The 22,704-nt window shown below is 46.3% G+C and overlaps 3 protein-coding genes across 4 annotated transcripts; 1 reads left to right on the forward strand and 2 right to left on the reverse strand.

Annotated features, from left to right (window-relative positions):
* Positions 1–3,081: 3,081 nt before the first annotated feature.
* Positions 3,082–4,047, reverse strand: LOC123115217 (RING-H2 finger protein ATL78-like). The gene has a single exon (XM_044536442.1). The coding sequence runs from the start codon at positions 3,658–3,660 to the stop codon at positions 3,082–3,084; it is 579 nt and encodes a 192-aa protein (XP_044392377.1). The 5' UTR covers positions 3,661–4,047.
* A 3,491-nt stretch (positions 4,048–7,538) lies between these two features.
* On the forward strand, positions 7,539–17,369 carry LOC123114035 (urease). Of its 2 annotated transcripts, none has more exons than XM_044535389.1 (19): positions 7,539–7,757; positions 7,943–8,112; positions 8,203–8,276; positions 8,850–8,895; positions 9,508–9,613; positions 9,806–9,948; positions 10,900–11,010; positions 11,164–11,327; positions 11,423–11,798; positions 11,886–11,994; positions 12,595–12,734; positions 13,181–13,318; positions 13,402–13,493; positions 13,790–13,919; positions 13,996–14,154; positions 14,978–15,160; positions 15,541–15,675; positions 16,636–16,707; positions 16,945–17,369. In XM_044535389.1, exons 2-19 carry the CDS (start codon positions 7,987–7,989, stop codon positions 17,164–17,166), a joined length of 2,526 nt encoding a protein of 841 aa, XP_044391324.1. In that variant the 5' UTR covers positions 7,539–7,757; positions 7,943–7,986; the 3' UTR covers positions 17,167–17,369. The 2 variants fall into 2 exon arrangements, with proteins under 2 accessions (XP_044391324.1, XP_044391323.1); XM_044535388.1 differs by having other exon boundaries at positions 7,558–7,757; positions 7,931–8,112.
* On the reverse strand, positions 17,308–19,795 carry LOC123114036 (L-type lectin-domain containing receptor kinase SIT2). The gene has a single exon (XM_044535390.1). It carries the CDS (start codon positions 19,646–19,648, stop codon positions 17,558–17,560), a length of 2,091 nt encoding a protein of 696 aa, XP_044391325.1. The 5' UTR covers positions 19,649–19,795; the 3' UTR covers positions 17,308–17,557.
* Positions 19,796–22,704: the final 2,909 nt, after the last annotated feature.

Raw genomic sequence — 22,704 nt, forward strand, 5'->3', positions numbered from 1 at the left:
GAGGGAGAAAGGAGGGAGGAGGAGGAGGAGGAGGGAGGAGGAGGGAGAGAGGAGGGCCGGCGAAGGGAGGAGGAGGAGGAGGGAGGAGGAGGGAGGGGGAGGAGGGGAAGGAGGAGGGAGAGAGGAGGACGGCGAGAGGAGGAGAAGGGAGGGAGGGCGACGAGAGGAGGAGGGAGGGAGGGCGGTGAGAGAAGGAGGAGGGAGGCGGATACCTTGGGGGCGTCGGGGGGGCGGCGGGCGATGGCGACGACGGCAGGCGACGTGCGATGAGTGAGAGTGTGTGAGAGAGAATGAGGGACACTCGCGGTGGATAAGGTAAGCGTAGTAGTAGCGCTCGTTAGAGGACAGCGCTACTGCTATTGTACAATAGCAGTAGCGCTTTTTAATTGCCAACGCTACTAGTATACCTACACTGCCTGCAACCGTTTGGCAACTATAGTAGTAGTATTTTTTATAACAAAAGCGCTATTGCTATATGAATAGTAGCAACGGTCTTCAGACGCAAGCGCTACCGTTCTTTAGCAGCAGCGCTTCCTTATAAAAAGCGCTACTACTGAGCTCCTGTGTATAAGCATTTCCCTAGTAGTGTAAAAATGCATCATGTGCGGTGAAACTGGATATGATCAAGGGCTCAAGGCATACGACAGAGTCAAATGGCACTATTTGGAGGCCATGATGATCAACTTGAGTTTCTGTGACAAATTTGTTTGTTTGATCATGAAATGTGTATCATCAACCCGTTTTGCTGTGAAGGTGAATGGCGGGCTACTTCCATACTTCACACCATTCATAGGATTAAGGCAAGGGGACCAAGGTCCCCGTTCCCGTTTCTCTTATGCGTCGAGGGGTTCGCATCTTTGATGAATCATTTCGATGGCAACTTCATTGATTGAGGCATACAAGTAAGTGTACGATCTCCCTGGGTCAATCACTATTTGTCAATGATAGTTTGATCTTCTTGAATGATCAAGTACAAAGTGTTAATCGTTTGAATGAGGTCATGCGAATTTACGCTGAGAAAAAAGTTCAAATGCCTCACAGCCTGTCAGAGATGCAATGAAACATACACTAGGAATTCATATCGAAGCATTAACTAAAAGATACTTCGGTCTCCCCACATTGGTCGGACGAATCACTAGTGGCACGTTCGATCACATTTGTGAGAGAAGTCGTAGGAGATGCAAGGTTGGTCCAAGCATAATTTAGCTTGTGCGGGAAGAGAAGTCTATATAAAATCAATCATTCAGGCCATTCCGCTCTATAGCATGATGAGTTGTTTTCAATTGACCAAACAAGTTTGCAAACAATTGACGTCGTGCATGGCCAAATACTGGTGGAGTAGCTCCACCGACAAGCACTCCTTACATTGGATATCATGGGACAAATTAGCTACTCCGAAAATTAAGGGGAGCATGGGGTTCCGTGATTTCGAGATGTTTAATCTGACTCTTCTCGAAAAGCAAGGATGGCGCTTGATCAGCCATCCAAAATCACTATGCTCGCGTGTTATTAAAGGGAAGTATTTCCCAGATGTGATTTTATGCATGCCACAGCTCCCGATTCATCAGTAGCAACATGGAAGGAGATAATCATTGGACGTACAACATTGCATTCGAGCCTCATCAAGAGAGTTGGTGGTGGCTCCTCCATAGCCATATGGGAAGATCAGTGGATTCCTGATACAACAACAGCCCATAGGGAGAATTGGCAGTGAGCCTCTATCCTATTTCTCGGACCTCATTAATAGAAACGTGCAGTGGGATGTAGAGGTGGTAAGGAGGAATTTCTTCACACCCGATGCAGCTGCTATTTTGAATATCCTATTGCGGGTGGAGAAGACTCTTTGTGTTGGGCATTGAAAAGATCAGGTGAATATTTTGTCAAAACGGCATACCGCGCTCTTGTGAGTCGGAATGAGCATCACGCTCTAGAGGAAGGGGCGGCAACAAGAACTTCAATGCCAGACATTCAACTTTGGTCTGCACTTTGGAAGCTCAAAGTTATACCGAGAGTACGGGTGTTCTGATGGAGAGTTCTCCGAGGAATTTTACCCGACTATGACATAGTCAAGCATCGCTACATTATGCGTATTGCTAGATGTGATCTTTGTGAAGCAATGGATGAAAATCTGATGCATGCTCTTGTGTTCTGTTCCCATGTTAGGAACTATTGGCTGGTGGCTCGAGAGGTTCTAGATGTCAAGCTACCACGCTTACATCCAGAAACTTGGGAAAAGGACATATTGCTTGACAAAATGTTTCTTGATGGGGGACAACGCGCAATAGATGGACGCGTGGTGAGGACACCTTTGATCCGGTCCATGCGGTCAACAGAGTACGTGATGATTTATCAGTGTTGGACATGCCTACGGGCGGTCATCGTACCTCAGAGAGTCAGTGTTGGAGGCCGCCAGAACCAGGATGGGTAAAGATCAATATGGATGGGGCTATAGATATTGATTCTCCTAACAAGGGTGGAGGAGGTGTTGCTAGATCACACCTTTCTTTCCAAGGAGCTTGGAGCATCAGTTTTCGGGGGTTTCCGATGCCTTCATAGCGGAGCTTCTAGCAGTGCGAGAAGGTGTGATATTTGCCTAGCTGAGGGGTTCTCGCGTGTGATTATGAAAACTGATTGTTTAGAGGTTGTCATCCTCTGGTCTCCGCGACACAATGCTCGAGCAATTGTGGCTCCTATCTTAGATGAAATAGGGGAGAGATCTTCGGTGTTTGCGTCCTTCTCGGATCGTCATGTCATGAGGGAAGATAACAGATTTATTTGCCAAATATGCTACTAGTCTTAGCAATACCGAGTGTTGGATTGATGAAAGCCCAGGGTTCCTTGTTAGGATCCTTGTGGCCGATTATAACCGAATTTCCATGAAGCAATAAACATCCCCAAGTTTCCGAGTAAAAAAAAATAAGAGCGAAAAACTAAGAATTCCCTGGTATATACTACTCGTAATATAGAAAATGGGAAATTCAGAACTAATTCATCTGAGCCGTTTCTTCACGCCAGCTTTAATCCAAGCCGTCCATGTCTGCCCTCAACAGAACCTGACTGAAGCTGTTGGGGACGAAGAGCTCAGACTCCCGACACGCGCGAAGGGCCCGGCGGCGCCTCGCCTGATGCGGCCACGCGGCGGCGGTCGCCCGCGGCGGACGAGCGGCGGGCGGTCCTCCTCTGGTCCATGGCGTCGGCGGGGCGCGGGGGCTGGACGGCGGCGCGGCAGAGGGGGCAGGTCGGCGAGGCGGGCGAGCTGCGGACCCACTCGTCGATGCAGGTGGCGTGGAACCTGTGCCTGCACGCCAGCTGGGCCTCGGCCCTGGGGACGATGGCGCAGAGGCAGACGATGCAGTCGGCGTCCGCGAGCAGCGCGGGGGCCCGGCGGGCTGGGGCCGGCCCCGAGCGCGGGAGCGGGAGCGGCGCCCCGCCGGACGCGGCGAGCGGGAGCGCGGCCGCGGAGGCTCGGCGGCGGGAGGCGCGGCGGAGGAGGCGGTTGATGGCGATCGACGCGGCGGCGATGAGGCAGATGACGCCGAGGATGATGAGCGCCGACCGGGCGATGGCGTGCGAGGCGGAGGCGGGCGGAGCCGGCGTCGGCGGCAGGGCGACGACGAGCATCGCGTACGGCGGCGCTGGCGGGGCGAGGGAGGATGCCATGGCGGCGGCGGAGGAGGAGGAGGAGATGGGTGGCGCTTCGATTTCGAATTTCGGAAGCAGGAGGCTGGAGCTCGAGGCAAGCGCGCGTGTGGGTTGTGGCGGTCGGGGTCGGGCTCAAGTCGCGTGCGTGCGTTTGTATGGAATGGATCATTGATCGGAGGCAGGGGTTGTGGGGATCGATCGGAGGCGTGCGCGTGCGTCTGCTCTGCTGCCTCCAGCCTGCTGCTGTTCAGTCCAGACTCCAGAGGCAAGCCAGTGTGGCACTCAAATTTTGGTTGATTGCAAACGAGCTGTGCTTCCCATCTAAATGCGCAGTGTTTTGGTTTGTTGTCAGTGCTGACTGTTGAGCAAATGCTTTTCATTTACTGATCATCTTCTGAATTCTCAAGTACTCCCTCTGTAAACTAATATAAGAGCATTTAGATCACTACTTTAGTATTCTAAACGCTCTTATATTAGTTTACGGAGGGAGTACTAACAGTTTGGTTCAGGTTAACTCTGAAGGATGCCCCTGAGACTGAAATCTGCAGTCTGCGGGTATACATATGGAATGCAGATACATGCATCAACCTGAGCATGAAGAGGGAGGAATGCATGCTAATGTATGAAATGCTCCTACCAACTGCATTCCTACTGATCCATGCTGCTGCCGTTTGTCTCTCTGTTCATGCTTTCGCGCTTTTGATCGTTGAGTAGGCCTGTCAGCGTCGTCGGTCAGTTAAAATCTTGATCACGGTTCAGTGTTGTTTAGCTTTTGCCCCTCACAGAGCAAAATTCTACATCACTGATTCACTGCACTTGTTTCCCTGCACCAGACAGAGCAGATCTGTCTTGCTGCATTTGGTTGGCTAACTTAAAGAGGGCCATGTTGCTGCTCACTGAACTCAAGGTGGGGATGCAGAAATGGAACAGAGTAACAGACAGACCAAAATCAGTTGCCACACCAAATCATTTGGCTGTTGCAAGTGCTTCAGTTTTCTTCTCTTTTTGATGATTATTAGGCAAGAGGACGTGGTATATATAGCTAGCAATTGATCTCTTTCTTGCATGGAGCTGCCAAGTATTTTTTTATTTATTTTGATTGGTCTTGCTCTCGGTTTGAAGATGAAGTAGTGTTCTTTCTCTTACCGTTGATGTCCAAGTGTAGGGGTTGAATGCCAGCCAACAATTTGGAATTAGAGCTTTTGCCTCTAGTCATTGCCTGCCCAGCACCTGTTAACCAAGTGAGCTAGCCCCACTTCATTTTCACTTACTAGTTATGCTTAGGCTGGTTGTAATGGTAGTGTCATAGCTAGTATCATGCATGCCAACTAGGTAATTTTGATGAGGTGTCGTAGCATTAAATGAAGAAAGAAAGGGTGTAGTATCATATCATGATACCGTATCATATTAAATGTTATGCTACTTTGTGTCATGCATGGCAATAAATAGAGTACTATATGATATTAATATATAATACTATGCATTAGGGAGGTAGTATCATACACTAGTATCATATGCATGATACTAGTATATGATACTCCCCATTACAATCGGCCTTAGAGCATCTCCAACGGGCGCGTAACGCGAGGCGCGTTAAAAATAAAAATACCGCGCCGCGTTTGCCAGGTTTTGCGCGCGGCGCTGTGCTGGCTCCAGCGGTCGTCGCAAAATAAAGCGCGCCCGAGCCGGTCCAGAAGGCGCGCTATATTTCATTTTTTTTCTACACGATTGTATACATAGCATACAAATATGAAGATAGTTCCGCACATAGACTGCTTCTACGATACAAAATGCGTACATTTAGACTTCTCCAACGATATATAGTTCTACTACGTCCACGTAGACTGCTTCTACGATACAAAATAAAACTAAACTACTACTACTCGTTCTCCGACTCGGACTCTGCCTCGGTGATGTCCTCCTCCGACTTCTGAGCATAGGCGTCAAGGAACCGCTCGTCGCGGGAGTCCGAAGACAACGCATCTCCTAGCGCCATGTTGTATTTATCGACCGCCTTCCGCGTTGGCTTGTCCTTGCGATAGGCGGCTCGCTCCTTCCTTCTCTCCTCCTTCTCCGCCCTCCTCTCGGCGAAGAACTGTTCTTCGTTGATGATGTCTTGCGGGAAGCGTTGCCTCCACAGCGCCATGGCTTCCTCGTCCATCTCGGCCAGGCAAAGACAGCGCTCCCGCCTCCGGTGTTTGCGACGATCCTCGTCAGTGTTAAGCCGCGGGAAAGGCGCCAACTCATGTGCCCACTCCCGCGTCGCCACGTTGGTGAAGTTCATGTCCCAACGGGGCCGCCGGAGGCGCCACGCCGTAGCGTCGTACGCACGGGCGCCATCCTGGGCGGTGTTGAAGGTTCCGAGGCCGAGGCGCACGCCGCCGCCCGACTGAATCGAGGCGGAATAGGTGCCCGGACGGGCGCACGCGGACGCTGCGCTTTTGATCGTTGAGTAGGCCTGTCAGCGTCGTCGGTCAAACCCTAACCATGTGTGTGTGTGTGTGTGTGTTTTCAGTGTGCAAGCCAGTTCAAATCTTGATCACGGTTCAGTGTTGTTTAGCTTTTGCCCCTCACGGAGCAAAATTCTACATCACTGATTCACTGCACTTGTTTCCCTGCAACAGACAGAGCAGATCTGTCTTGCTGCATTTGGTTGGTTAACTTAAAGAGGGCCATGTTGCTGCTCACTGAACTCAAGGTGGGGATGCAGAAATGGAACAGAGTAACAGACAGACCAAAATCAGTTGCCACACCAAATCATTTGGCTGTTGCAAGTGCTTCAGTTTTCTTCTCTTTTTGATGATTATTAGGCAAGAGGACGTGGTATATATAGCTAGCAATTGATCTCTTTCTTGCATGGAGCTGCCAAGTCTTTTTGTTTTGATTGGTCTTGCTCTCGGTTTGAAGATGAAAAGTAGTGTTATTTCTCTTACCGTTGATGCCCAAATGTAGAGGTTGAGTGACAGACAACAATTCGGAACCAGAGCTTTTGCCTCTAGTTATTGCCTGCCCAGCACCTGTTAACCAAGTGAGCTAGCCCCACTTCATTTTCACTTACTAGTTATGCTTAGTAAGCCACATACGCAGAAAGAAGTAGCATACACATCTCAGAAAGAAGTTGCAATTTTACACATTCCCTGCAGGGGCTTTGACACGATGCAATTTTGTAGTACAATCTAAGTAGGAAAATATTGGCATCCAAAATATCAATCAAACTTCATAAAAACTGGGCATATCTTCCTTTTTTCTCTTGCAAGGCTCGTTGTCAAAGTCAGAGTTGTCTGGTCATCACCGCTGGACGGTGGCCATGTGTTTGGATAGGCCTATATGGGTTCCGACATCTGTTTCGGCGAAGGCTTTGTTGACGGTCGTCAATGATGAAGTCAGAGCCGTTGCCTCACGGAGAATTGACGACAGTGACACTTCATGACAATCTCAACGAAACAATGATGTTTTTCTCTTGACAACGGGTATCTCTTTATGCGGGTAGCCAGATTGGCAGGTGTTGCCCTATGGACTGTCACGACAGTTCTCACTTGTTTTTTCACTAGCTTGTTTTTCGTTGGCATTTTTATATAGAAGAAACTTCGTGAGCACCAAATGCTCATGTCGAGACTTGAAGCTTGGTGCGCTGGATGCAAACTCCCGCGTAGCTCAGTTTTCTTCTTTTTTGCTAACTATAATCGGGCAATTATAGAGTCGAGGCAAATGATTCAAAGAAAGTGGTTGCACTCTTATCGTCAACCCGCTGACTTGTTGGGCGCAGTGGATCCCGTCGCTTGCTCGATTGATCCACTCCAGATTCCCGAAGCGCGCGGCGGCGGGCCCACCGACGGCGACGGAATCGCCAAAGAAGACAGAATCCAGCCGGCCCACCAATCAAAATCCATCGCCAGCTCGCGACGACCTCTCTCTCCCTCTCTCTCTCTCTCTCTCCCCACACTCTGCTCCGCTCCGCTCCTCCGCCGGCTTCCCCCAGACCACGCGCGGCCGCGCGCCGAGCCCTCTCCCCGCCGGCGCCGGGAAGCCCGTCCCGGCGAAGCGAGCGGCGCCGCCCTCATCCGCTGGCCCGTCGCGGGGCGGAGGTCGCCGGCGACCCACCCGCCCAGGTTCAGGTTGACCTCTCCCACGCTATTGATGATTCGATTGTTCCGTGCCATGCTATTCTTCTGGTGCGAGCAATCGACTCCTTGTTCATGTAAATTTGGTTAGGCATTCCAATCCATCCAGACACCCCCAGTTGGTCCTGAGAGTTTTGGTTCTCTTGTTCTGAATTTTCGGCCTGCGGCTCGTTTCCCAGAGGTTTCGAGGGGTTCAGCCCTGAATCTGCACCTGTGGTGAGGGATGAAGCTGGTGCCGAGGGAGGCGGAGAAGCTGGCGCTGCACAGCGCCGGCTTCTTGGCGCAGAAGCGCCTCGCCCGCGGCCTCCGCCTCAACTACACGGAGGCCATCGCGCTCATCGCGTCGCAGGTGAGGAGATGAGGATGCGATACTCTCCGATGCTGTTTCCACAAGCCCATTCATGGTTGAATAATACCTTTTTTCTGCTTCCTGATACAGATTCTCGAGTTTGTTCGGGATGGAGACAAAACTGTAACAGACCTGATGGACCTGGGGAAACAGATGCTGGGCAGGTTCGTCTGTACATTCAGTTCAGTAACCCACCTTTTTGACCCCCTTTCCAGAAACTCCACAATCCAGTATTATAGTTATCTAAAAAAAAGAAGCAATGTACACATTTTGAATTGCCTAGACAGATAAAAGAAAAGCATGATGTTGATGTTGGCTTCAGTGTCTCTTGACCAATTCTCTAGCTGAATTAGTGGAATCCGACTTTAACGAATATGCACTAGTTTATAATAAACACAACAGAAAGCTAGCAAGCCTTCTCCTTATTTCTCATTTCACATGCATAAGCTATGCAAAAGCTGGTGCCACTTGCTCACATCTTGCTTGAACTAAGGTTAGTCCAAAACTGTGACACTTATTTTGGATCGGAGGGAGTAGAAGATTCTCTGTTAGCCTATGACAGATTTGTTACTTCATAAATTATATCCGCTATCTAAGACTTTTGTTATGTGTGGGGAGCATTGTTTGAGATTTTCCTGTCACATTGTTTAAGATCATTGAATAAGTTACTGTACATGATGCCGTTGCTGTTCTGTAACCTTATGCTCTGAGACTTTTACCTTTTTCTTGCCTATCAGGAGACAAGTTCTTCCGGCTGTTCCATACCTTCTGGACACTGTACAGGTATTTCTTTGCTCGTGCTATATGATATCGATCAATTTCCTCTGTCCTAGAACCTTGGTTTGTAATGATACGGGAAATAGTTATGTTTATGATGCTAAGATTACAACTAGCCCTGTTCAGAAACAGGTTGGGGAAACCCCGTCAAACCCCTCCAATTCAAAAATGCTACCTGAAACTATGGCTTGGGCGTGTACTACTCAAGTGCGTAGACGGTTTTGAACAGACGGTCAAATAACTGCCCTCTGTTCGAACAGGCAGCCAAAAAAAATGTAGAAGGCTCTTTTGATGAGATGCATACCAAAATAAATACACTTAACGGGTCCAACTTGCCTACAGAATGTCTGTGATACAACCAAACACCTTAGGAGGTACCTTGAACTCTTGTTGGCCCAAGATAAATTCTCTTTGGAGCTTCATGCCGAGTATCCTGGATTTGCAGATTAGAATATCTGCCTCTCATCAACCACCCTTTATTTATAGTACTAAGGTTACAACTAGACCATAATACGGGTTTTGATTGGACCCAGATACTAACTTTACAACAGTATGCTTGACAATTATGCTTGTTACCATTATCTTTCAAAATAAACTCAATTATAACATTTTTTCTAGGTTGAAGGAACATTTATGGATGGAACAAAACTAATTACTGTACATGACCCTATTTGTTCTGATGATGGAAATTTGGAGCTAGCTCTGCATGGTTCTTATCTCCCAGGTTGTCAACGCTGATCAACACACTTGGTTTACTAGAGTAGAAGTTTATATCTTAAGTTGCATGCTTGTATAAAGTTTAAAATACTGTACTTGTGGTAATCTGGCTCTTCTAGAAAGTTGAATTGATTTATCAGTTTGAGAAACATTAAGAAGCGAAAAGGGTAACTGTACACAAATTATTAAATTGTTGCAGTACCTTCACTTGAAAAGTTTTCTGGGAGTGATGTTGAGGACTATCCTGGTGAAGTACATTTCTGCTCTGGACGCATAATCCTCAACCTTCATCGCAGGGCTTTAACTCTGAAGGTTGTTAACAAGGCAGACAGGCCTATTCAGGTAAGCACATGTGGATGTTTTTCGTTTGGTGTCCTGACTGCAAATTTACAAATAACTTCTTATTCTATGACATTTTCATTTGATGGATCTTTGCCCCCAACTTATTTTCACAATTGGACCTATGCTTTAATGCCACTCCTTGTGGTACAACTGTGTGAGTGCTATTCATTTAATAAGATCACTCCTGCGGTCCTGCCACCCCTTGGTAATATCATAGCATTTGATCCACATGTAGCATAACATGGTGCTGAACCGGCAGCCGTGTAATAATGTTGTTACTTGTAACACTGCTAAAGGCAGTGAACAGCCGAACATGTAAATGTGTTAAGAGCTAACAGCTTAATTAGGTGACGGAGTTAGCTGAATGGCTCTAGATACTGGGGAGATAATTGGGCCAACCCACTGGCCCAACCCACTTACTTGGTGGTTCACTTCCACTTACTTGGTGTTTCACTTTGTACACATGCTATTTACATTATTGATCGAGCAAAAGAACTAAAATGGATCAATAGGTCGTCCTGATCCAAACTTGTATCCCTAGCTCTATCTAACACTATGACTTATCCTCCTAAAGTCCTTTTTGGGAAATTAATTTCAGGTACATTCTTTCTTTAATTATGTTGCTCAAACTCATGCATTAGTATAGCCATGTTGATCTTAACGGGTGCAAGCTCTTACTCTTGTTAAAACGGGTGTTGCATGCTGTGGTTCCTTTTCTTGAGTTTCCATCAATATTTTATTGCTCCTTTTCAGGTCAAAGTTACATTTTCTCTTACATACTGTTGTTATGATCCAATTGTCTTTTCTTTCCACATACTTTTCATAATACGTTCATTTTGCATCGCATTCAACAATCTCACGATTTTGATGGGCTATACCGCCCTTTTAGATTCTGATGCTACTTTAAGTTGTAGTTCATGAGAAAAAAAAAATCCAAATTGTGTTTTGCAGATCGGGAGCCATTACCACTTTATAGAGGCAAATCCGTACCTGGTTTTTGATAGACACAGAGCATATGGCATGAGACTGAATATACCTGCTGGAACAGCCGTTCGGTTTGAGGTTCTTTTATTCGATCCATCCTTTGGCATTTTCTGCTCTGTATAGTCTAACAATACATTTCACGTAGTAGGGATCCTACTTATTCTCACAAATATTCCGCACATCCTACTTCTAAAATCCTCTAGAATCTGATTTCTTATTTATTTGTTTCAGCCAGGGGATGCAAAAAGTGTTACACTTGTAAGCATTGGTGGCCATAAAGTAATTAGAGGTGGAAATGGCATTGCTGATGGTGCTGTTGACAGTTCTCAGCTTAATGAGGTAATGCAGAAGATTACTGAGAATGGTTTTGGACATGAAGATTATCCGGACGCAAGGTTGTTTCCTTCACATTTAACTAATGGTAGAGAATAAATCCAACTTGTTGAATTTATTATGGCTTAGATGTTTACCTTTGAAACTTTGGTTGCAGCGAAGGTCTTATTGGTGATGGTACATTCGACTGCAGTGTTGATCATGAGAAATATTCTAGCATGTATGGACCTACAACTGGTGATAAGATTAGGCTTGGTGATACCGATCTTTTTGCGGAGATTGAAAAGGACTTTGCTGTTTATGGTGATGAGTGCATATTTGGAGGGGGGAAAGTTCTGCGTGATGGAATGGGACAATCCGCAGGGTATCCAGCATCTGCCTCCCTGGATACAGTTATAACAAATGCTGTTGTGATTGACTATACAGGAATATACAAGGCTGATATTGGTATAAAAGATGGGCTTATTATTGCCATCGGGAAAGCTGGAAACCCTGATGTTATGGATGGTGTGCACAGCAACATGATTGTTGGGGTAACAACATACCTGCACCTTTTAGATTGATTTAATAAATAAGAGGAGTGCATTTTAAATAAATTTCATGCTTGAAATTGTTTCCAGGTGAATACAGAAGTTATTGCTGCTCAAGGCATGATTGTAACTGCTGGTGGTATAGATTGCCATGTTCACTTCATATGCCCTCAGCTGGTAAATGAGGCAATTGCAAGTGGTAAAGTTCCTTAGTCTTTGCACCTGTTATTGTCGGGAAATAAAATATCGGTTTTAAAAGGAAAAAAATCCAGACACATCCAACAAAAGCAATTTTTCGAAGTTGACTTTTATGGAGGAAAAGAAAAGAACAGGATGGGAGATTCATGCTGAGCCCTGCATTATACCAGATCTAAGACCACAACAGCATGTGCTTCTCTATCATAGTTTTAAATATAGTAATCATTGAATGTTGTGCCTGAAGTCAAAGCGGGGTAATTTTCTTTGCCGGACTTGTGCTTTTCTTGGGATGACCTGAGAATCCCCGAAATGTATTCCCTGCTAGTTGCTACAGACCTGCTAGTTACTAAAGACAAGGGACAGAGAATCACATCTCTTTAAGTTTGTACTATCTTGAAAATTTTCATAGCATTTTCTAAAAATATGGGTACTGACACTGACAAGCATTCTGGCAGAACTGGCATTTTCTATACTATACTTTATGGTTGAAAATAAATAATTACACATACAAAAAGGTTTTCTATGCAATATTCAAATGCATGTTTGGATTAACTACTGATAAATGATGAGGTCATTAAATCATCTCCACATTTATTTGTAGGCATAACAACATTGGTGGGAGGTGGAACAGGACCAGCACATGGAACTTGTGCCACAACTTGCACCCCTGCACCGTCTCAGATGAAACTAATGTTGCAGGCCACCGACGAATTTCCAATCAACGTGGGATTCACAGGAAAGGTATATATGTTATGAACACTAATTAAAGGTTCAATACAAATGCTAAATCTGTTTAGCCTTATACTAATCTTCTTTAGTTGTGAAATAAAATGATGGTTCCTAGGGTGGATAGCAGCTAACAAAATATACATCAAGATTTCAATCCCTACCATTTCAGAGCTTCATAGTTAGCATTTCCTACATGTTATTTTTATGGTATGTGGAGAAAACATTGGAGACTGTTACCCAAGTGTCTTGCAACCAGAAAGGCAAGAAACCAACATATGGCATTGGATAGGATGGACTGCTAGCACTAATATCTTAGTTGACTGGTTCTTATATAGATCATGGGAACTCAAATTTGTTAATTAGAATGTATCCAAATGTAGTTTGGGTAGTGAATATAGCAAAGTGATGATATCCTTGCTCAAATTCTAAACATTTATCCCTGTCAATATACTGTGCAGGGAAATACTGCAAAACCCGAAGGATTATCTGAGATCATTATGGCAGGAGCAATGGGTTTGAAGTTGCATGAAGATTGGGGAAGCACCCCAGCCGCGATAGATAACTGTTTATCTGTTGCAGAAGCTTTTGATATCCAAGTAAGCTGTCTTGTATTATCATCCTATCATGCCGGTATACCTGCATATTTTTTATTCTGGTGATGTTCATCGAAATTCTACAGGTTAATATCCACACGGATACCTTAAATGAAGCAGGTTGTGTGGAGCATACAATTGCAGCTTTTAAAGATAGGTCCATACACACATATCACAGGTATGGAGCATGATGTATTCAGGTGTTACATTTTTTCTACGTTACTTGTATATGGGTTGTATGCGGAGAGAAGTGCTGGTTTCTGTGATGCCGTAGAAACTACCCTGTCAATTGTTGAGAAATCTGGAAACTGAAAATGCCGGCCAAAATGAAGATGGAAAATGTGTCGACATTTTAAGGATTATAACTCACAGCCCCCCTTCCAAAATATTCTTTTGTCATGATGTAGAATTCAAATTGTTGGGTATATCGGGCAATTTTTAATGGTGCTTGTTTTCTTATTGTCTTGTAAACAGCGAAGGTGCAGGTGGTGGTCATGCCCCAGACATCATTAAAGTATGTGGGGTGAAAAATGTGTTGCCTTCTTCAACAAACCCAACCCGGCCTTTTACTTCTAACACTGTTGATGAGCACCTTGATATGCTGGTAAACAATTGTCTCATGCTGATGCTATGAATATTATTTGAGAATTTGGTCGTCAGATATTGTGGTTCTCCTGTAGATGGTTTGCCACCACCTTGATAAAAACATCCCAGAAGATGTAGCATTTGCTGAGTCAAGAATTCGAGCAGAAACCATTGCGGCTGAGGACATCTTGCACGACATGGGGGCAATCAGTATCATATCATCTGATTCACAGGCTATGGGTCGCATTGGAGAGGTCTGTTACATACCCTCATCCTTTTTTTCATTGTGTCAACTCAACAGTTATAAGGAAAAAGAACAATTTGATGGGGCCAGAGTTTGGAACTGCAGAGTACTTATGGTGCTTAACTAAATGGTTGGCCAGTATCATGGGTGGCAATATTATTGGTGAATATCTCAGCATTAACCTTAAGCAGGGCAAGGCAGAATGATTGTTGCTTTGCTTGTCTCTGCACTGGCAGATCTGTGTAACAGTTGATGCATTTCTCGTGTCACATGGAAGTGAACTGCTTTAATGCATCTTAGAGTAGATGCTAGTTTCTGAATGTCTACTATTCATATTAACCGAGTGCAGATTCAAATACTACTTGCAGGTTACAAGTCATCATTTCCTTGTGTTTTGAGTTCAAGTAAATTATTTTATGTCAGTCCTCTTATTCTGTACACCGGATTGTTTTTATTCATTTTATGTGCTAATTCATCAGAATGTAACTAGGCAATGTAGTATTTTTTCTGTATTATCGTAAACTTCAGGGGAAATGGCATGAAGAAAACTTCAGGGGAAAATAATATCAGTTTATTTTCAGATCTAGTGTCAATGCAAACCAAACAATCAAGTCATTGGAGCAACTATAAGCTTATAAGTATCATAAATTAACCGTTTTAATGAAGTACGTCTTTTGGCTTTCTCGGATAAGCCGTGATGGGAAAAATAGTTATTTGAGAGACTTGAACCAATATACTTATATGTCTAGATTGACGTCTGAGCTCTAGTAACCAGCAGCCGACTTCAAACTTGATTTATTTATATGCATTTATTGAAACAATTACTTTTTCAGGTGATTATCCGAACATGGCAAACTGCAAACAAGATGAAAGTCCAAAGAGGTAGGTTACCTGGGCCTGGTGACTCTGATCCTGCCGAGGATAATGACAACTTCCGTATAAGAAGATACATAGCAAAATATACCATAAATCCTGCTATAGTAAGCGGCTTCTCAGATTTTGTTGGTTCTGTGGAGGTATGTACCTCTTGACCACTTTCAGATTTCCTTCCATTAAATGCTTCATATTCAGTAGACAACATAAGGTAGGCAATGCCGTCCACGCACTGAAATTAGGCATCTAAAGGAAAAGGGTATGTGCTTTGTTTAACATGCTTGATATAATTTCAGGGTAATATAATGTAATAGCAAGTCTAGCAACATATGTAATTTCACTGTAGCTCCTGAAAAATGTTGTGTATCAAGGAAACTCAGAATATTTTGTTGTTTAGTATCACACCCACTTACATTTTGGCTAGGATTTCTTGTTTTCTGAATATGTCAATTCAAATGCTAACTGATCCTTACTTTTGAATTGTTTTTCCGTTTTAATATTTATCTCTACGTGCTTTTGGCAGGCGGGAAAGTTAGCTGATCTAGTTCTTTGGAAACCTGCTTTCTTTGGTGCAAAACCAGAATTGATTATAAAAGGTGGTGCAATTGCGTGGGCCAATATGGGTGATCCGAATGCTAGCATTCCAACACCTGAACCTGTATGGACTCCTTTCTCTGAGATCCTTCGAATAAGAAAGTCTTGCTTTAATGCTGTCATAATGTTTTCATTTAGCCTACAAAAAAATACTCCCTCTGTCCCATAATGTAGGACTTTTTTTACACTAGTGTAGTGTAGAAAAACGTCCTACATTATGGGACGGAGGGAGTAGCTAGCTTGTCAGTTATGACCAAGTTGACATTGACAGCCAAGTTTGACCAGAGCATCACTGATGTTGGTGCAAGAAAAATCTTGCCCCATGTGCAATTGAAATTGATAAAACATGCTCTTCTTTTAGTCTAGGTCTTCTGGTGTAGTTACCCACTTGTTTTGTCAAGGATGCACAAAAGATCAGCATGCCTTTTCATTAATACTCCCTCCGTTCCAAAATACAAGTCTTTGTAGAGATTTCAATATGGACTACATATGGATGTATATAGACATTTTAAAGTGTAGATTCACTCGTTTTGCTGCTTATGTAGTTCATATTGTAATCTCTAGAAAGACTTATATTTAGGAACGGAGGGGGTAGAAGATAAAAGGTTTATAAAACTAGGAGGGTGAACTTGGTGGCCTAAAATATCAAGAAACACACTCGGACACTCCACATATCAAGGAGCACACACCCTACCTTGGTCCTGTGAGCTATTACAAATTAGACTATAGGATTGATTCACAACCTGAAGACCCAAACAACCCAGGGACCTAGGTCAGCAAGCTTCACAGACACAACTCCTGTCAGATCACTCATGCTTCATTTTGACGTTGGTGATGGTCACGACGAATCTGGTTTGCCATTGTTAAATTATGATGGTATATGTGGTAAACTGTAAAAAATTCTATGTTAGATGCATAAACTGCAAAGTGTGGATGAATCAGCATTTTACTCTTTTGTCGATGTCTCCACAATCTTCCTGTAGTTGAAAAATTTACAGCACAGAATGGTGCATTCTTGACGCAGGTTATGATGCGACCTATGTTTGGTGCATATGGAAAGGCTGGGAGCTCTCACTCGATTGCATTTGTGAGCAAGGTTAGCCTATTGAACTCTTGTAACGAATTTAGGATGATTAGTAATGTTCGATACCGTACCTCACTAAAAAACTCTTCTAACGATTTCTTTTTACAAAATAATGCCATGAAAGAAACTTTTGCAAGCTTAATATAGATAAATGTGTTGCGATATCTTTGGTGAAAGAAATATATCCATCTAATGATATGGTCTTGAGGAATGGCAATGACTGCTGCTTAATGTCTGAAATGATCACAGGCTGCCAAAGAAGCTGGTGTTGCATCAGAGTACAAACTAGCAAAGAGGGTGGAAGCTGTTGGTGGTGTCCGCCATTTATCGAAGCTGGACATGAAGCTCAACGATGCGCTTCCGAAAATCGAGGTCGACCCCGAGACCTACACGGTTACTGCTGATGGAGAGGTCCTGACTTGCCAGCCAGCAGCCACGGTGCCATTATCTCGGAATTACTTTCTTTTCTAGGCCACCATTGTTCGAGAAATTCTTGAAAGGTCAATAATTCATGCAACTGGCGTCGGCTGTAACTACGAGTTGCGCACGGGAGATGTGCTGCTGGCTCGAAATAAACAATTATACATTTACGTGAAAAAGAAATCCCACATATACATATTGGAATACTTCAGTTTCTTGCAAAGCTTGGTGTAAATACATACATTCTTGAGTCATCTGGAAGAAAAAAGGTGCACAATAGGTTCTTATAGTCAATAATTATAGTATTTTTATTGTGGAAACACACACAAAAAAACCTCATTTGGGCCTTTATAAAAAATCTGATAGAAGTGTTCTTCTCAGTTCAGATGTTTACACAAGTTAAAATTTTCAAAACGTACTACTTGCGGCTGTATTTGCTGATCTAGCTTGAATGGAAGTCACTACGAGGACGGCTGCCGTTTGAGAATTGCTGCGTCGTGGCGGTGGTGACATCGGACGTGGACGGGAACGACATTCCGACGAACTCGTCGAAAGCCTCATGGTGCTCGAACTGCTTCATGCTCTCGCTGATAACCTCCGGCGACATCTCTGGCGGGGGCACGGCGTGTTCCAGCATCTGCACCACCTGCCTCATGCCCGGCCGGCGCTCCGGGTCGGGGTGCGAGCAGAGCAGCCCGAGCTTGAGGACCAGCTCCAGGTCGTCCTCGTCGCACTCGCCGATCCTCGGGTCCCGAGCCTCCGTGATCTTCCCGGCCTTCCAGCGCTGGAGGACGAGCTCGACGATCCCCGCCGGTGACGGCGAGTCGCCGTCGGCATCCACGGTGAACACCACGGGCCTCCGGCCGCACGCCACCTCCAGCAGGAAGGCCCCGAAGGCGAAGACGTCGGAGCTCGTGGTGGCCATGCCGGTCTTGCTCATCTCCGGCGCGATGTACCCGAGCGTGCCCACCACGTGCGTCGCGTGCGGGTCGCCGCCGTGGTCGTAGAGCCGCGCGAAGCCGAAGTCGCTGAGCTTGCCGTTCATGTCGGCGTCGAGGAGCACGTTGCCGGCCTTGATGTCCCGGTGGACCACCACCTGTTCCCACCCCTCGTGCAGGTACAGCAGCCCGGCGGCGACGCCCCGGACGATCTTGGCGCGCTGCTCCCAGCTCAGCCCCGGCGCGGCGCGGCCGAACAGGTGCTGGTCCAGGCTGCCGTTGGGCATGTAGTCGTAGACGAGCACCAGCTCGTCGCGCCGCCGGCAGTACCCGAGGAGCTGCACCAGGTTGCGATGGCGCAGCCGGCTCATGCTCGTGATTTCTGACAGGAACTCCTGCAGCCCCTGCTGCGACCCGTGGGACACCTTCTTGACGGCGACCTCGACGCCGGACCTCGGGAGCACGCCGTGGTACACGCGGCCGAAGCCGCCCACGCCGATGACGTCGCGGAAGCCATTGGTGGCGTCGTGCAGGTCCTTGTAGCTGATCCTGTGAGGGCTGTAGTCTATCATCTCCCAGCCTTCCTCCTCCTCGGAGAACTCCTGGCGTTGTCGGCGCCACCGTTGCCGCCGCACGACCAACGTCGCGATGGCCGCCGACACCAGGAGCAGGAGCAGGACAGCCAGGAGGAGCAGTATCAGGAGTAGTAGAAGCGACATCCTCTTCTTGGATGGTCCCGGCGGCGACGGGGGCCTCGGGAGCTTGGAGAGGTCGAGGTCCGGCGCGCGGCCTCCGCCGAGGCGGAAACTCCAGCCAAGAACGTAATGCGAGCTCATGGCGGCGCCGTTCGCCGCCGAGAAGCCGACGTAGGTGTCTTCGGCCACGGCCGACGAGAGGTTGACGTGGCACCACAAGAGTGGGAGGGCCGGCCTGGGCTCACCCGCCGGCGACACGGTCACCTCGAGGCGCCCGCTGTCACCGTCATACTCGATCCACACCTGCACAGGCGCGTCGCTGCCGCCGGTCAGGCTGATGCTGTCGAACCTCCTCCCACCGGAGCCGTCGTCGTGCCAGTACCCGGCTGTGGACGAGTTGACGGAGTGGAGGCTGTTGACGTCGATGCCGACATGGTTGTCGTCGACGTCCTGGAACTCCATGTCCATGACCGTGTCGAGCTCGACGGCCACGATCTGACTCATGCCGTTGTCCAGGCTGTTCGACGTGTTGAACAGCCCGAGGTACTTGCCGGCGACGGCGCCCGGGACTTTGACCGACGGCGCGAGTGCGAAGGCGATGCCGTGGCCGTGCGCGTCTGGGTACCGCGGCGCGATGGCGAGCACGAAGGTGGTGGAGAAGGAGATGGGCGCGCCGGTGCTGGCGTCCCGGAAGCGGAGGGGCGCCGGGTGAAAGCCGTGGCCCAGCGTCTCCTTGGTGTCGTTGGTGAGTTGGAGGATGCCGGAGGGGGTGACCACGGCCGTGCCGGTGGTCACCACTTTGCCGGCGGCGAAGCCGTCGTACACGAACTCTTGGGCGCCGGCGACGTCCCGAGAGAACAGGAGGAGCAAGATTACCGCAGCCAGCCGCCGCAGAAGCATGGTGACGATCGGCACGAGTAGCGGAAGCAAGTGACGGTGGCGGCAGGGCAGAGGCGTGGACGGCGTTGGCTGCCGGCGAGTCGAGGCTGCCGTCGCCGTTGCCTTCGATGTGCCGACGAGGACAGGGGAGTGTGGGAGGGTCCGAAAACGAACAGCCAACGAATTTGTTTTCTAGTGAGTGATTGAGTACTCAATGACCAAAAAATCTTTATATTTATATCGACGATCTTGACTCGTCTAGTGGAAAAATCGTGTACAGTAACACGTTCATTCAATTAATGTGCTGCTAGTGGTTGCACATTTGTGCTCCTCAGTTAAAACATACTGTACTGTATTTTTCATGTAACTTGATCTTTTGCAGTGTGAAACTTATTCGACTTCACCCGTAAAAAAACTTATTTTCGACTTGGAATTTCTCATTGGTTTTAGAAACAGCAACTAAGGTTTCCCTTTTTTGTCAGGAGCATGTCTTGCCTCTCTTTGACATTCTTACAAAATTCATGTCAAGTACACAAAAAGCCAACGTGATGACATCGGAATCACACGTTTTCTCTCTAGGCTTCAAATTTTGCATCCGAAATATGGTCCACATGTTTTCAAGAAACATAGGAGTGCAATGTTGTGACATTTGGAATCACACGGGATAGGAATGGTCTTTGATTGCACGGCTAAAAGCACGAGTCACTCCAAGTGGTTTGAGTTAAGGTTTTTTCTCTCCCTTTATGATAGTGCAAAAGACATTGTAATGTAGGTTGTATCAGATCAAATCATATGGATCAAACAAACCATGAAAAATCATTTAAAAAAATTATTGTTAACATGTACTCCCTCTGAAAGAAATATAAGAGCTTTTAGATCACTAAAGTAGTGATCTAAGCGCTCTTATATTTCTATATAGAGGGAGTATATGACAATTTTCTAAATTGTAGAGATCCTTAACCGGTATTTTCATAGCATTCATCAAGCTGGTAATAACTTGGCTCTTGGACTCGATGGAGCACTGTGTTCTAAAAAAACATGTTGAATGCATGTTTAGAAGTTTCAGAAAGTTGTATTCTTTTTTCCATACATACTCACACAACTCCTACTAGACGTTGTAGTCGTGGAGTCTATGATTGATCATGTCATCACATTTGTGTCACAATCAATGAAAACGCCAGCTCCCAATGAGGGAATAATCCACCTGAATGAGATACATATGACATCAAACTCGGTGTCTGGTCTCCACTCCGGAGTTTGCTATGAGGTCCAGTCACCTTTCTAGTCATCCAACCACATGTTGGCTCTCAACTTGGCATACCATCATTTGAAGACTTGCCCCCTCCTTGTCAAATACTATTATTTAATTTGGCCACCAGTAACCCAAAAAGTTGCCAATAATGGTACTTACTAGATCTATCAAGAGATAAAGCATTGTAAACTATTACTTGAAGGGATTTATGATCATGGTCAAAACCAAACGTGAAAGATCGTTCCGATATCCTAAACGTCATGCTTGCATGTATGTTAAACACAACGTTAGAAGTACGACCTCCGGGTCTATAAGCTTTGGCATGCCTCCTTTTGTGGACTGCGGTCGACAACCTGTGAACATGTGTGACCTACATAACCTATCTACCCAAATCAAGGGAAGAAGGTATCAGGTCTTAAGCTAAACCTTGTAGTCTTTACTTAACGGACTACTAAATGAAGAAAGTTACCACCTATTTACTGTCTGCACCTAAGCCCTCTATCTCTACCCAACTGTCCCCCCTACCAAATAGAACTTGAAGGATTTGCTCCTCATAGGACTTGACCAAAACATCTCATGACAAGAGTTGGCGACAGGTGTGCAACACCGGTAAGTATGAAAGTCGGTACCATCCGGTTAAGGACATGTTTTGTCTTTCATATGTCAGGGGCCGGCAAGGCTTTACGCGTGAAGGACATGTTTTGTCCAAAGAATGATCTGTTTCATGGACAGAGCGTTCGGCGAGACTCGGACCAAAGGTAAGTTACACGTAAACTTCCCCCTTCCTTAATCGATCAAACTACGGACTGCCTTGTGCCCTTGTCATGTACAGAGAGTGCAACCACGCGGCCGGTGCGGTCAGTGAGTCAGCCTAGCGGAACCAACCGGAAGACGCCTTGAATACCTGCCGCCTGCTTAGTCAGCACACAGTACGGCAAACGGTCCCCCGTGGGTCCATTCCATCGTCGACCGACGCGTCGCCCACACCGGCCGCTGGTCAAGCGCCGTACGTACTGTACTATACGTGTGTGAATGTAACAGACTTGGCAACAGCCTCACCATCGCATTCCAAGCAGGACCTCTCTGCAACTGCACGGAGGGAGTAGGAAGAGAGGGACCTCACTACTGTAGCCCTTAACCAGCAGCAGCTCAGCTCGTCACGCCCATCATGGGGTCAAGTCCTAGTGGTCACGTACAGAGGCAGAGGCAGGTGAGATGATGAGAGTGAAGTTTCTTAACATGGCTCCACATTGCTCGAAGGAATCCGCGGGCCTCGATCGTGTTGGGCCATGTCGATTCACCTACTTTCCCCGGCGATCGACGACCTGCACGAGTAACCAAGCAGTAATTGTTTTAAACCACAAACTAACTTTTTGCACAATTACCTAGGATACAAATCCAGAAAGAAAGCTGCGTGACTTGGCTTAAAACAACGTATGAGTATGAGTTATCGTACGCACATATATATGCGCTCACCAAAAAAATGTATGCTTATGTTCCCATACTCGTCTTCTATATGCATCAATGTGTTTACGTCCTTTTTTGGGGCAAAAGTATGATTTTTCATAAAGTTCGTTTATTGGGTTCACCTAGACCCGTTTTTTAGATTTGAATTTCTCCGCTTGAGGCCCATGGGCATTAAACCACCTTTTGTTATTATTATTTTCTTTCGGGCATGATTTTCGGAACATGGTTCCACGCACATCGATCATTAATAGTAAAACTGAAAAAAAAAACGCTAGAAAATCAAATAGTTCTGGTATATTTTGCAACGTAGATGGTCGAGTGTTCTAGTCATCATGGAGAAATGACATCCATGGTATTC

This window comes from Triticum aestivum, chromosome 5B, assembly GCF_018294505.1.
Source record: "Triticum aestivum cultivar Chinese Spring chromosome 5B, IWGSC CS RefSeq v2.1, whole genome shotgun sequence".
Taxonomy (NCBI): domain Eukaryota; kingdom Viridiplantae; phylum Streptophyta; class Magnoliopsida; order Poales; family Poaceae; genus Triticum; species Triticum aestivum.

Excerpts from the sequence above, each read along its gene's own strand:
- LOC123115217 (XM_044536442.1), bottom strand. The coding sequence starts at position 3,660 with ATGGCATCCTCCCTCGCCCCGCCAGCGCCGCCGTACGCGATGCTCGTC.
- LOC123114036 (XM_044535390.1), bottom strand. The coding sequence starts at position 19,648 with ATGCTTCTGCGGCGGCTGGCTGCGGTAATCTTGCTCCTCCTGTTCTCT.
- LOC123114035 (XM_044535389.1), top strand. The coding sequence starts at position 7,987 with ATGAAGCTGGTGCCGAGGGAGGCGGAGAAGCTGGCGCTGCACAGCGCC. Across the intron at positions 12,735-13,180 it reads ACGTGGGATTCACAGGAAAG|GGAAATACTGCAAAACCCGA; the intron begins GTATATATGTTA and ends TATACTGTGCAG. Across the intron at positions 13,319-13,401 it reads CAGAAGCTTTTGATATCCAA|GTTAATATCCACACGGATAC; the intron begins GTAAGCTGTCTT and ends GAAATTCTACAG.